General features: G+C 43.3%; 1 protein-coding gene across 1 annotated transcript in view; it reads left to right on the plus strand.

Annotated features, from left to right (window-relative positions):
* The first annotated feature begins 4,378 nt into the window (after window positions 1–4,378).
* The window catches only part of NUP214 (nucleoporin 214), an 81,207-nt gene continuing 73,199 nt past the window's right edge, over window positions 4,379–12,386 (plus strand). The window contains exons 1-5 of the mRNA XM_033137052.1: window positions 4,379–4,528; window positions 5,560–5,755; window positions 9,473–9,624; window positions 10,436–10,625; window positions 11,103–11,173. Coding sequence (XP_032992943.1) covers window positions 4,487–4,528; window positions 5,560–5,755; window positions 9,473–9,624; window positions 10,436–10,625; window positions 11,103–11,173 — 651 coding nt within the window. The 5' untranslated portion in view covers window positions 4,379–4,486. The remainder of the gene's footprint in view (window positions 4,529–5,559; window positions 5,756–9,472; window positions 9,625–10,435; window positions 10,626–11,102; window positions 11,174–12,386) is intronic.

Raw genomic sequence — 12,386 nt, forward strand, 5'->3', positions numbered from 1 at the left:
ATACAGAAGTCAGTGTGCTAGAGTATTTCATTTACTTTATTCAATACTGGAATGATGGAAGGAACTCAGGGAGTGCTAACGGTTCATGGGTTAGGGGGCGCAACACTTGTCTTGCCCCGGGTGCTGACAACCCACGCTACACCATGGCACCATCCCATTCTGAATACAGTTTGCACCTGCAAAAATTTCTGGGGCAATCCTTTGTTTCCAACTGGCAAATGTCCTGTAGATTCCTGCTGAAAACCTGTTAACTTTCCATGGCACAAATATTCTGGTTTATTTTATTTTGTCCTACTTTTGTTGTGGTATAGAACAAAAGTTATCCCTCCAGATGGCTGAGGGAAGCCTTGCAGAACAACTAACAGAGCAGAATGATGCATGGACAGTCCAGGATAAATCCACTACTGATGCACTATCATTATATTAATAGCAAGTTGCAGAATACCTAGGGTTGCCCTATCTTGAAGAGCAAAAAAGAGGACAGCCTGAGCCATTGCCAGCCTGGGGGAAAGAGGAACGTGGGCACACGGGGCCACCGCTGTGTCTGCACGCCTCATTCCCTGGCTCAGGCTGGCAGCAGCTGCAGCGTGCAGAGTCGGCCAAGCCTGAAAAACTAGTACATTTCCTTTAAAATGTAACAATCTGCCTGGATGGGCATGTTGGCCTTCCAAAAGAGCACATGCCTGGGTTTTCCCGGACATATGGCTCCCCAAGAATACACCTGCCCAAAACCACCAGTCTGGAGGTGATCCCCTTCCACTCTCCCTCCTCTCAGAAGGATAGGTGAGTTGTGAAAAATAAAAGAGTGAAAGTGAAAGCAGAATCCCATGTTGTAGAGCAGTGTCCCATTTGCTCCAGTGGACAAGACTCCACTGCTGACCAAGATATTGAGGCCATGTGTGTGTTACGTGAAGGTGACGGAGAATTGAGGAGAAGCGACGGCTTCTCTTGAGATCTTGCTGTTGCCACCACTTCTCACTTCTCCTATAGTGGGAGGGGGTGGCCTTTCCTCTGTTGCCACTACCACTGGAGAAGCATCTGCAGCCAGGTTTGGGCGAGATCTCGTGATCCTCTCATGAAATTTTGCTGGGACCTGGAAACTGCAGCCGTGCCATGTGATTCTGCTAAGCAAGGCTTTGGTTGTGGGGCAGCACCGTCGTCCCATTTTGCCTGAGGAAGCAACACAAAGACAGGCTGCCCCTGCCTAGCTGTGCCTTTCTCCTCCTTATTCTGCAGCTAGGCTTCACCAGATCCTGTTTGCTGTCTCAGAAGCAAGACACCTTTGTGCCAAGACAAGCCTTCCTTTAGCTTGAAAACAAAAGAACTACTGAAAGAGTGAATGGGTTATCTTACTTCATACTCCCAAATTCAAAGCCCTGATCTGGCAAGCAACATCCACAAGCAGGCTTCATTTTTTATTTTTCGCATGTTGACTTCTGTGGAAATACAGTCTTGCATTACATTTGCAAAACCCGAACTTCTTCGCCATATCCTATTTAATGCTTCTCCAGCTTAACAGCCAATTTTCAGCAAGAGGATCCTCCCAGCATTCCTGAAAGTCAAGTATTCCTTGCTGTCATTTTCTACATTTGTGGCATCTTGAACTCTGGTTGATTTCGTCTCCCTGGTTGTCACAACTTCACTGGTTCCTTGTCCTGTTTTTCTTAAGTGTTTTTTTTCCTGCAGTTTTTGGCAGCAGTTGTTGTTTTTAAATCTCATGCTTATAAAATAATAACAATAATAATGGCAGCAACTTGGTCATTCTCTTAAAACTCTGGTTTGTATCAAGCAGAAGTGAGCAAACTGGGACTGACTGCTAGATCTCTGGGTGATTTTGAGGCTTTGTAGACATCATAGGGGGACGTGGGTAGCGCTGTGGGTTAAACCACAGAGCCTAGGGCTTGCTGATCAGAAGGTCGGCGGTTTGAATCCCTGTGACGGGGTGACCTCCTGTTGCTCGGTCCCAGCTCCTGCCCACCTAGCAGTTCAAAAGCATGTCAAAGAAATGAGCGCTGCAACCTCAGAGTCGGACACAACTGGACCTAATGGTCAGGGTTCCCTTTACCTTTACCTTTACACATAATAGAGTCAAATTTATTTAGAGCACAAACACTCAAGAATCCTGGGAACTAGTTTTTTTCCTGCAAAACGTGGGATTTGCTCAAGCAGCTCATACCTCCCTATTGTTTCCCAGTGGTCCTGCTTGTTTCGCTGCTTAGCATTACTTGCCACCTGAGTTTGCCATTTGAATGATTAGGGCTCACATTTTCACATAGTTAGTCAAAAAATAATAATTAAGCATATCTGGGGGGAAAGAGAAGCATGCTCTGGAAATAAGTTACATGCAGAAGGGCCATAGTTTAGTGATCATAGAACACCTGCTTGGCACATAAAAGGTCCCAGGTTCAATGCCTGGTAGCTCCAGGTAGAGTCGGGGTGACTTCATATTGCTTAACTGTCCTGGGAGATCCCAGAATTACAGAAGCCACCTTGGGTTCTGATTCCATCCTGGGATGTCCTGTTTTGGCTCTGGCAGGGCGTGAGACCAAAGATGCATTTTTTAATGGTGTCACACTCTCGCCTTGGGCCCATGCACTGCCCCCTTCTCTTCCTCCACATGGGCCAAGTGGTGCCGGCTTCCAGAAACCCCCACCTCACAACTTTGGCTGGAAGGAAGTAGAAGTCACTGTGGCTAAGTTGTGGGTGGGGTGAGGAAAGAGGCTGGCAAGTGACTCTTGTTATAAGAAAAATACCTCTAATTCACTTATGGGGTATCCAGAGCCCGTATAGAGTCCCTCAGGAGATCTCTATCAGTCGGAGAGAAAGCAGAGGTCAACCCTAGTATATTGAAAGCAACACACCTAGTAAGCCTGATCTTTATTCAAGGAAATAAACTGTTGCAACAGGGTCCCCACTCACCACACGCAGGAGAGAGGAGAATCCTGAACAATTGTGGGCAAGTTCCTATAAAGACTTTTGAAATTGCCCACCCTGTAGCCCCCAAGACCACCCCCCAAAATATCATACATACATGACGGAAGGAGGCGGTCTCTAGCAGAAATCTGAGTGTGTTGCTTCTCTCCTGTTTGCCAGGATACCTGATAATGCCTTACTGATTGCATTTTCTGGATAGCCTATTTCAGACATGGTTTATACACTTATGTGTGTGTTTGCCTTGTACATTTACGAACATTTATTCCATATTTGAGATCTTAGAATTCTTATAACACTGCTGAGGCAAACAACAACAACAATGAAGTGGTGATGCGGGTGGGGGAGAAAGGTGTACAAGGGTCAGTCAGTGCAGTGGGGGGAGTAGTGAGTCTCAAGAGAGGGAGGGAACTGAGGGAGAGGGGCCTGAAGGAGAGAGGCGGGTCATGTCCCAATTTGCATCACCTGGATGTTGGAGGGTATGCAATTCTCTTTCTGAAACCTCAGAGAGCTGCTGCCAGTCAATGTAGACAATACTAAGCTAGATGAACCAAAGGTCTGAATCTGGGTAAGTCAGTTTCTTCTGTTCCAGAAGTCTCCTGCAAACTTTGGTGTATCCTTATAAATGTCTACGGCACAACCTCATTCCATCTTTATTCAGATGTCCCACTCCATTCAATGAAGCTTCATTTCCACATAAGTGCACAAAAGAGTGCAGCCTCAACTTATTCTATTTTTGAAAAAATAAAGTTTTTTTAAGGGTGCTGGGAACTGTAGCTCTGGGGGGTATGTGCGAAAACAGCGGTTCCCAGGACTCTTTAGGGGAGGAGTCATGTGCTTTAAATATATAGTGTGAATGTGATATTGGAAGGAGTAGGAATTGCTATATTTTCTGCTACGATTTGCGGGTGTGGTGAACGCAGTCTTCACAGAAAATGTTTTAAGTGCCTCAAAGCAAGGACCTTGGAATACGCATTCAGTGGCGCTATAACGACGACGACCAAATCGTGGTTTCATAGCTTTTATTGGGCATCTCTTCATTCCGCCTTAGATATGAAGCTGACTTCTAAAGAGCCTCAGAAGTCCTGTCTGTACTGTGTGAGTCTATAGTCTTATGGTCAGATACCTAATTTCTTTCTCTATGGTTACTGTAATAAGAGAAGGTTTGAAACCAGGCCTAATACGTCACCGGAATTGAGGTACCAGAACTGCGTCACTTTCCGACCAGGCTATCAGCGTCCCACAGGCCGGACGCCTTCCCAAAACATGGTAATGGGCGTAAAGACTCGTGTTCGCCCTGCACCTAACTTCACACCCGCTCTCGTTCTTGACATAGAGGCTTCGAGCAAAGGAACCAAGACGGCAGGTGCACGCCTAGAGCGTCGCCGGAAGTTCCCGTTGTGTGCTTCATCTGTTCCCCGGAAGCGGATGTTTCCTCTCATTCCCTTCCCATCCTGGTTTAGAAGAGGCAGGGAATGTGATTTGAGGTTGCGCGCGCGAAGTCCTCCTGTCGCACCGGTTGGCTTCGTTGGAAGTCTTCGTCCGAGGCTCTGTCATGGGGGACGACATGGATGTAATCCCCGAGAGGGAGATGAAGGTGAGTCGGAAGGGGCGGGGAACATTTCCTCCAGTTGCACCTGTTATGTAAATATTGTATTTTACCCAGTTGTGATTTTGCCGGCATTACTTTCGTTAAAATAAGTGGCCTACCTTACAGGGATGTTGTGAAAGTTCACAATGCTTAGAAAGAATTTTTGAAATTGTGTGTCTGTGTCAGGAAATTCAGAGCACGTTATGTAAACCAGCCATGCATTTAAGCGCTATCCAGGAATGGATAACATTAAAAAAATAATTAAAATTTATTTTCAATAATAATAGCTAGGTGCAGAATAATAAAAGAAAATGTCTTCAGCGGTACAGATACTAATGGAGAACTTATGTGGTCGTCCAGACAGGTGTCTTGTGGGACTGCAATTGCTACCATCTCTGGCCTTGCATATTGTGGGCTGGTGGGAGTGGGAGCCCAGCAATACCTGCAGGGCCAACCGGGGCTCCCTGCCATTGCTGCAGGTGACCAGAAATGGCATGAAGGTGAAGGGGTGGACCAGCTGAAGTGCCTCTCTTGCATGCCCAGCTTAGAAACCAAAACAGCTTTTAGAGGAGGGAAAGTTCCCTTCTTAGATGGCTTTGAAAGCAGACCAGACTAATGCATCAGAGACAGTGCCTGCTACCCATGATGTCTGTTCTACCTCTACTGTCAGAGTCATTATGCCTCATAATACCAGTTGCTGGAAACCACAGGAGAGAACAGTTGGTCTTGTGCTCAAGTGCTGCTTACCAATTAACTCTTGGGAGTATCTGGTTGGCCATTGTGAGGACAGGATGCTGGGCTAGATGGACTACTGGCCTGATCCAGCTTGTCTTATGTTCTTATACCCTTCACTTCCACTGGAAATACTGCACTCCAATCTCCTTTTAGTAGCTGGGTCACTGAGGAGTAAACAAGTCTGAGAATCATTTGTGTAATTAAATAATCAAGGTTTTGGTTGAGTTCTGTGGCGTATTTGAATAAACTGATGCATTTAGATTTAGCCTGCACAGATATTTTAATCTATGAATGTGCCACAGGATTTTAAATTCAGAGCATTGAAGAAAGTACGGATCTTTGATGCTCCTGATGAACTCCCCAAAGAGCGTTCCAGTCTTCTTGCTGTATCAAACAAATATGGATTACTATTTGCTGGCTGTGCAGCTGGACTGCAGATCTTCCAGACAAAAAACCTTCTAATGCAGATTCCAGTGGGGGATTCTCCTAATAAAATAGGTAAGTTTTTCTCATTCTCCACCCTCATCCCCAGCCTTCCTTAATTTTTATCTACAGAGATGTGGTTTTTAGCATTAAGGATAAACTCACTTGTTCTGCTTTGAGTACCCATCATAAGCTTTGGGGTGGCAAATCTCCTTTGCAAATTATAGGGCTGGGATTTTTTTTTACCTATTTTGGCTCATGTAGCAAGCATAGTGAGTAAGGGACTGAGCTAAACATCTGGAAGTCTGCATTCAACTGTTGCCTCATTCATTAACTTGGTTCCCTAAGTAAGCCTCCATTTTCTTTTTTTCTCCCCCCCTTTCTTTTTTCCTTTTGGATTTTTTCAATTTTATATTCAATCAAACAACACAATATAACATTTGTCATATATAAGAAAAAGAACCCCCCCCTCCCCGTGACTTCCCTCAACTTCCCCTTCTGGTTCTTTAAATATTTACTACTTCTGCTTAATTATTATCATATTTTTATAATCTTATACCTTAATTCTCTTATTTTCTTATCAGTTTTATACCAAATTTTCATTCATGATCGCATCTTACAGTCCTTACATAACCTTTGATCTTATTTTCTTACTTGTAAGTGTTTAATCAAATCCTGCTAGTGATTCCGTATCTTTACAGTATTTTTGTAAATACAACATAAAAGGTTCCCAGTCTTTTTTAAATTCTGCATTATCATTGTCTCTTACTCTTTCCATTAGTTTTGCCATTTCTGCATATTCCACAAGGTTGACTTGCCATTCTTCTTTCATTGGTATCTTGTCATCCTTCCATTTTTGGGCCAGTAGAATCCAGCCGCCGTTGTAGCATACATAAACAACTTCTTTCGCTCTTTTGGTAGTTCCTTTCCTATTATACCCAACAGAAAAGCTCCTGGTTTTTGTTTTTTTTAAACAAAGGTTATTTTAAACGTCTTCTTCAGTTTATTATATATCATTTCCCAATAACTTTTAATTATTTTACTACCACATGTGGTAAAGTGTACCTTCTTTCTCTTTACACTTCCAGCACTTATTAGCACTTGTTCTATACATTTTTGCCAGTTTGACAGGAGTTAAATACCATCGGTACATCATTTTCATATAATTCTCTTTCAAAGTTGTACATGCTATGAATTTTAAATCAACTTTCCATAATTTTTCCCAGTCTTTCATTTGTAAGTTATATCCTACATTTTGTGCCCATTTAATCATTATACATTTAACCTCTTCATTTTTAGTTTCCTGTTCTAATAATTAATTATACACTATCTTCAATAATTTGGTATTATCCTCTACAATTTCTCTTTGAAATCTAGACAAAGTATAACTAAATCCTTTCTTTTTATCTTCTTTGAAGATCTCATTTACTTGAAAATATTGTAACCAGTCATTAACATGTTCTCTGATCTCTTCAAATTATTTCATTTTTAATTTCCCTTCTGTTTCTATTAATAGATCTTTATATGTAAGCCATTTTTCTCATTTATTTTTTTAATAGATGTTGCTTCCATTGGAGACAACCACCATGGAGTCTTCTGTTCTAATAAATCTTTATACTTTTCCCCGACTTTTAAAAGTGATCTCCTAATTATATGATTATGGAATGCTTTATGAACTTTCCCTTTCTCATACCACAAGTACGCATGCCATCCAAATCTGTTGTCATGACCTTCAAGAGCTAACAAATCTGTATTTTCCAGTTTGATCCAGTCCCGGATCCAACCAATACAGACAGCTTCGTAATATAATTTAAGATCTGGAAGGGAAAAACCTCCTCTATCTTTACTGTCTGTAAGTAATTTATGTTTTATTCTTGGTTTTTCCCTATCCAGATGAATTTTGTAATATCCCTTTGTCATTTCTTGAAGCATCCTGCATTACTTATAACCGGTACTGACTGGAATAAAAGTAACATTTTTGGCAATACGTTCATCTTGATCACCGTAATTCTTCCTAACAGTGATAAATTCATTCTTCCCCATACTTCCAGATTCCTTTTTATTTCAGTCCATTTTTTTCATAATTATCTTTAATGATGTTAATATTTTTGGTTGTCAACCAAATTCCTCAATATTTAACTTTTTATGAATCTCTATTTCTGTATTTTGCTGTAATTCTTTTCCCCCCTTTTCAGGTACATTTTTCACTATCAGCTTTGTCTTATTTTTTATTCAGCTTAAAACCTGCCACCTGCCCAAAGTTCTGTATTTTTTCTAGGACTTTTGGTAGAGAGTTCTTAGGGTCTTCCACTGTTATTACAAGATCCTCTGCATATGCTTTTAATTTATATACCCCCCATGATTCCTCTGGTGTTTTGTTTACCTATTTGGGCTCATGTAGCATAGAGGGTAAGGGACAGCTAAACATCTGGAAGTCTGCATTCAGCTGTTGCCTCATTCATTAACTTGGTTGCCGTAAGTAAGCCTGCATTTTCTAACCTGTCAAACTGGTGCAGGGGAAATAACATTGGCCAATCACCTACAGGCATTGTAATGCTTACTGAGACAATGTGTGTGAATCACTGTGAATACCTGTTGCTGGGAATCACAAAAGGGGAGAGTGTGTAGTTCCTAGTTTAGCATTGTCTTAGAATAGTGGAATCAGGGATTTATTATGTATCTCTGTATTTATTTCCCTTTACTTACGGTATATCCTGACCTTCCCAACAGGAGCATGGCTGGGCAATGCAGTTTACAAATACAGCACAACAATAAATAGCATTAACAACACATAAAGTAGTGGCATTGGCAAGAAGGTATATTACATTCCAAAGGCTTGCGTAAACCATAAAGGTTTTCACATTGTGACACATTCCATTTGCAAGGGAATTCTATATTCTTTGAGGGTGCCATTCAGAATGTCTTGTATCAACAGTGCTTGCCCAGTAGGGCTGGGCGATATACAGTGGTGCCCCGCTAGACGAAAATAATTCGTTCTGCGAAAAATTTCGTCTAGCGGGTTTTTCGTCTAGCAAAGCGGCAATGACAGCCGCGCTTTCGCTAGACGAAAAGAAAAAAAAAAGACTTTTTCGTCTTGCGGGGCAGCCTTCCGCTAGACGAATGCCTTCGTCTAGCGAGTTTTTCGTCTTGCGAGGCATTCGTCTAGCGGGGCACCACTGTATCAAAGCATTGCCCCAAACTGGTTTGAAGTGCAGATCATGATAACAGTTTCAGAATTTATCACCTGGCAATATATCACGAATCCTTGCTCACTCTTTGGCTGCCACCAGCACTGCACATTTCACTCTCGGGTGACACTTGCAAATCCGTCTGATGTTCACCCGCAGTGAGAGGCCCAATTCCTCCCCCTGCAGCCCAGCTGCCAGCCTTGACAGAGGAAACTTGAGAAGGTCCTTGCCTCCTGTCTGCACCTTCACCCAAGCATGTGGGCTGCCTGATCCCTCCCTCCAGATTAGAACACTAAGCTGGGCAATGTATCATCCAAAACCAGTTTGAAGTCCATATCCAGAACATGTGGCTGCTTCTTACTTCACACCTTATTCGTTCCTTTCTTCTTATTTCAGACATTATGATATATTGGTATATTGTGATGTTGAAAACCAGATATCGCCCAGCTCTACTGTCCAGCAGGTTGAAATAACAAGCAGGGCATCCCCAGCTGATCTTAATAGACGAATAGGACAGTATTCGATTAGTTGAGGCCTCCAACTACCTTTTAAGTAATTTATTTTTTTTCCTCCCTGTTGCTCCTTTTCATTTTTTTTTTTTAAGTTGAGAATGTCCAGAGTCTTTTCGTTCCCACCAAGTTCTGTGTACATCACTTGGCACTCAGCTGTGATAACCTCACACTCTCTGTCTGCATGGCCTCCAGTGAAGTTGGGTCCTTCATTGGCTTTTTTGATGTTCGCACATTTGTGAATCAGGTAAGTTGCATGGTTAAAAGCAAACTTGGGAACCCCTCCCCCAATCCTTACTCCAGGGTGTGCTTTGCTATGAGTTTTGAAACTGGAGAGCTTCAGCAAGCCCTAATGAAGAATAACCACACTTTAGGATTCAGATGTAATGCTAAACCATGGTTAATTAAAAATTGGGAGGAATACTACCACAGTGTAGTATTCATGTGCGATAGTAAACTGCAGTTAATCAAAAAGGGAGCAGAAGATTCCAGTCTCTTCCTTGTGGCTGTGCTGGCAGGGGGAATGAAACGTGTGAGGCTGAGGTTCGCTATGACTCATATCCTCTCTATCTGACCCTCAAAACTCTCCCCAGGCCACACTCCTCACCACCCTTGCTCTGCATTCTCCTTGAGTGCTTTTGCCCAGCTGGAAGTTGTCCATGAACTGTGATAATGACTCTTGCTTGCATGGCTGTAGATACAGGGGGTAGCACATGCAAAAGGCTCTGGCTGGAATGTAGCCCACTGTATATATCCATTACTCTGTGCGCTTTTGCCTCAAGCCATGCCCACTACTGATATGTGCCCCCTGGAAGGTTGTCCATAATGGAATGTGGCCCTCTGTATAAAAAGGTCCTCCAGTCCTGCAGTAATCTGCAGCTCATCGTTACTTCTGAACTCTACCACTGATAGGAGTTGAGGCTAGTGAAAACATCTCTTAGAGAGTCTTGGAGAGTATGGTATACTGAGCTTGATGGGCCAGTTGTTTGACTCTACTGAAGGCAGGTGTCTTTGCTCATATGGATATGGTCTAACAAATGTCCATTTCCTTCTAATAGGCTAAGCAGCAAAAACGCCCCTTTGCCTATCAGAAGATGGCTGGGGCGATGGTCAATGACCTGAAATGGAACCCGGTGAATGCCTCCATGCTGGCCGTCTGTCTGTCTGATGGAAGCGTCTCTGTCCTGCAGGTGGCAGATTCCGTGAAGATCTATGCAACTCTCCCTGCTTCTGTGGCTGTTACATCAGGTTGGTAACATGACTTTTAGACCGATGCAGAAATCCCTATTATAAATCAGCTGAATTGGAGTTCTGGCTTACATATATTTTAGATGTACAGCTCAAAGTAAGCCTGAATGCACCAAATGGACAATTGCAAGCAAGGGTATCTCATAAGGAACCTTTGGCTCTCCCAATGTTGCTGAACTCCAACTGCCACCCACCCCTGGCCATTGGCTGTGCTTGCTAGGCTGATGGGAGCTGCTGTTCAGTAGCATCTAGAGGGCCAACATTTCCCCTCTCCTGCTCTCCCGAGACCATCGTTAGCTGCACCTTCATGTTGAATGGACATTCTATTGCATTCCAAATTTGAGATTGTCGTGTTTGAATAACACTTGTGAGGGCAATTTAAGCCATTTGCCAAATTGCACTGGCTGGTTTTGTTGTTGCTATTTCCTTTGCTACTGCTTAATGATGCCTGCTTGCTTTTCTCCCCCCCACCTTTAGTGTGTTGGAGTCCTAAAGGAAAGCAGCTGGCTGTAGGCAAGCAGAATGGCACAGTGGTCCAGTATCTGCCTGTAAGTCATTTTTGTTCTATTTGGCCTGTAATGACCAGCCTCCCCTTGCTTCTCTCTCTTGGTTCTTTCCTGTTTTGTTTTCCCAACTCACGCTTCAGAAGATGGAGTCTTAAGCATAAGGGTAGCAGAAGGACGTGCCTGGGAAGGGCTGTAGTCTAGAGCTTCAGCATCCATTTTTCATGCAATAGGCCCCAGGTTCAGTCACCGGCACCGCCAGGTAGAATGAGAATTTTGCTTTTGTATAGTAAGCTAGTTTTTTCATGCATGCACACTCCTCTCTATTCACCATCAAGGCAATCAAGAAGTTTAGGAGCACAGGGCTGCATATGCACCATGCATTTGAAACACATCATTTCTCCCCCCCCCTTCCCCAAGGAATCATGGGAACTGTGGCTCTGTTGGGGTAAACTATGGTTCTAAGGATTCTTAGTGATAAGCCATGTGCCATGAATGCATGGCTGTGCACCTGTCATATTCTAGCCAGGCAAAAACACAAAGGGGGAAAGAGGGCTAGTAATGGGTATGGCCTGGGGTGAACCCTGTGGACAAAATAGAGGCTTGGAGGACTGCATTTAGTCCCTGGGCCTAATATCAATTAATTTTCTTTCATTTTATTTGTTTGCTCTTCTACAAAAAAAATCATGCTCAAGGCAGCCTACAACGAACACTACAAAAACCTTCATAATAACACAGCACAACAAAAATATATCATACCAAAACCCCACATTTCAGTACTATAAATATAACAAGATAAATATAACAAGATTACTTAAGCACCATGCAGCATGCAATAGCAAAAACAACAAGGAAGCTTCATAGTTTCACCTTAGGCCTAGAAACGCCACTCCTATGATGTTGCTTACAGTCCCTCTCCTGTAGCAGCAGCAGCTTATAAGGCTTCCAAGGGCAAAGGATGGGGTTGCTGGAAACACCTCTCCCATGATGATGTTCATCTCTGATATGGGTGAATTGGGGCCATGCGGGAGGCCACATGGCTTTGATGCGAAAGAGTGCCCACATTTGACTGCCAACAATCTCTCCTTAGATCTTTGGCTACAAAATGCCTGTGCCTGAAATCTTGGAGCATTGCTCCCATTGACAGCAGATTAGGGATAGGGGACTCATAGCCCTCCAGCTGTTGTTGTATTCCATGGGTAGGCAAGCTAAGGCCCGGGGGCCGGATCCAGCCCAATTGCCTTCTAAATCTGGCCCG

Source organism: Lacerta agilis, chromosome Z, assembly GCF_009819535.1.
Source record: "Lacerta agilis isolate rLacAgi1 chromosome Z, rLacAgi1.pri, whole genome shotgun sequence".
Lineage (NCBI taxonomy): Eukaryota > Metazoa > Chordata > Lepidosauria > Squamata > Lacertidae > Lacerta > Lacerta agilis.